The sequence below is a fragment of the Lepidothrix coronata genome, unplaced genomic scaffold (genome assembly GCF_001604755.1).
Source record: "Lepidothrix coronata isolate B3197 unplaced genomic scaffold, Lepidothrix_coronata-1.0 Scaffold4240, whole genome shotgun sequence".
NCBI classification, from domain to species: domain Eukaryota; kingdom Metazoa; phylum Chordata; class Aves; order Passeriformes; family Pipridae; genus Lepidothrix; species Lepidothrix coronata.
This window is the reverse complement of record NW_016694420.1, coordinates 1-1,108: the sequence shown is the minus strand read 5'-3', so window position 1 is coordinate 1,108 and position 1,108 is coordinate 1. Positions and strand designations below refer to the sequence as shown.

Below are 1,108 nucleotides of genomic sequence, written 5' to 3'. Positions count from 1 at the left end.
AGGGGGGTCTGAGGGGGGGGTGACAGTGACAGGGGGGTCTGAGGGGGGGTAACAGTAACAGGGGGGTCTGAGGTGGTTTTTGCCCCCCGGCAGCTCCAAGCCCAGCTGGGCCGACCAGGTGGAGGAGGAGGGAGGAGAGGATGGTGAGTCACACCTGGGGCACCTGGCGGGGGTGTCACCTGTGTCACCTGTGCCCAGGTGAAGGGGGTGTCTCCCCCCAGTCGAGGGGGTCACCTGTGCCCAGGTGGGTGTTACCTGTGCCCGGGTGAGCAGTTACCTGTCCCCCCAGACAAATGCATCACGAGTGAGCTGCTGAAGGACCTCCCCCTGCCCGGGGTCCTGGGGGGCCCCTCCAGCGCCGAGGCCGAGCTGCTCAAGGGAGGTGAGAGCTGGGCCAGCCCTGGGGGGTCTCACCTGGCCCTGGGTCACGCCTGGGGGGTCTCACCTGGCCCTGGGTCACACCTGGGGGGTCTCACCTGGCCCTGGACCCCCCCGCCTGTCTCTGCAGGGCCCCTCCCGTCCCCCAAGGAGCTGATCAACGGGAACATCAAAACCATCACGGAATATCGGGAGGAGGAGGATGGACGCAAGGTCAAGGTGAGGCCACGTGAGGCTCAGGTGGGCTCAGGTGCCCCCAGATGTGGGCCCCAGGTGCCCCTCCCGCCCCTCCCCCGGCCCCAATCCCTGTTTTTCCCTGTTTTCCCAGATCATCCGGACCTTCCGCATCGAGACCAGAAAGGCCTCCAAGGCCGTGGCCCGTCGGAAGGTGAGAGAATTCCTGTGGGAATGGGAGGGAATCCTCGGGAATGGCAGTGATTCCCGTGGGAATGGGGAGTGATTTCCTTGGGAATGTGATTCCATTTGGAAAGGGGATTCCCTTGGGAATGTGGAGGGATTTCCACCCACCACCTTTTCCCCTTCCATCCCCTCACTTCCCCCCCCCCGACCTTCCCCCCTGGGTTTCCCGGGATGTTCCCGTGCCTTTCCCGCTGTTCCCGCTCCCAGAACTGGAAGAAGTTTGGGAACTCAGAGTTCGACGCCCCCGGGCCCAACGTGGCCACGACCACCGTGAGCGACGACGTCTTCATGACCTTCATCACCAGCAAGG

General features: G+C 64.5%; 1 protein-coding gene across 1 annotated transcript; it reads left to right on the top strand.

Moving 5' to 3' along the window:
• Positions 1-93: 93 nt before the first annotated feature.
• Positions 94-1,102, top strand: EIF3G (eukaryotic translation initiation factor 3 subunit G; the record flags this gene model as incomplete). The annotated part of the gene is made up of 5 exons (XM_017803791.1): positions 94-143; positions 290-382; positions 509-597; positions 707-766; positions 1,006-1,102. Coding segments are annotated over 5 exons (389 nt in total), but the record flags the coding sequence as incomplete, so codon positions are not given.
• Positions 1,103-1,108: the final 6 nt, after the last annotated feature.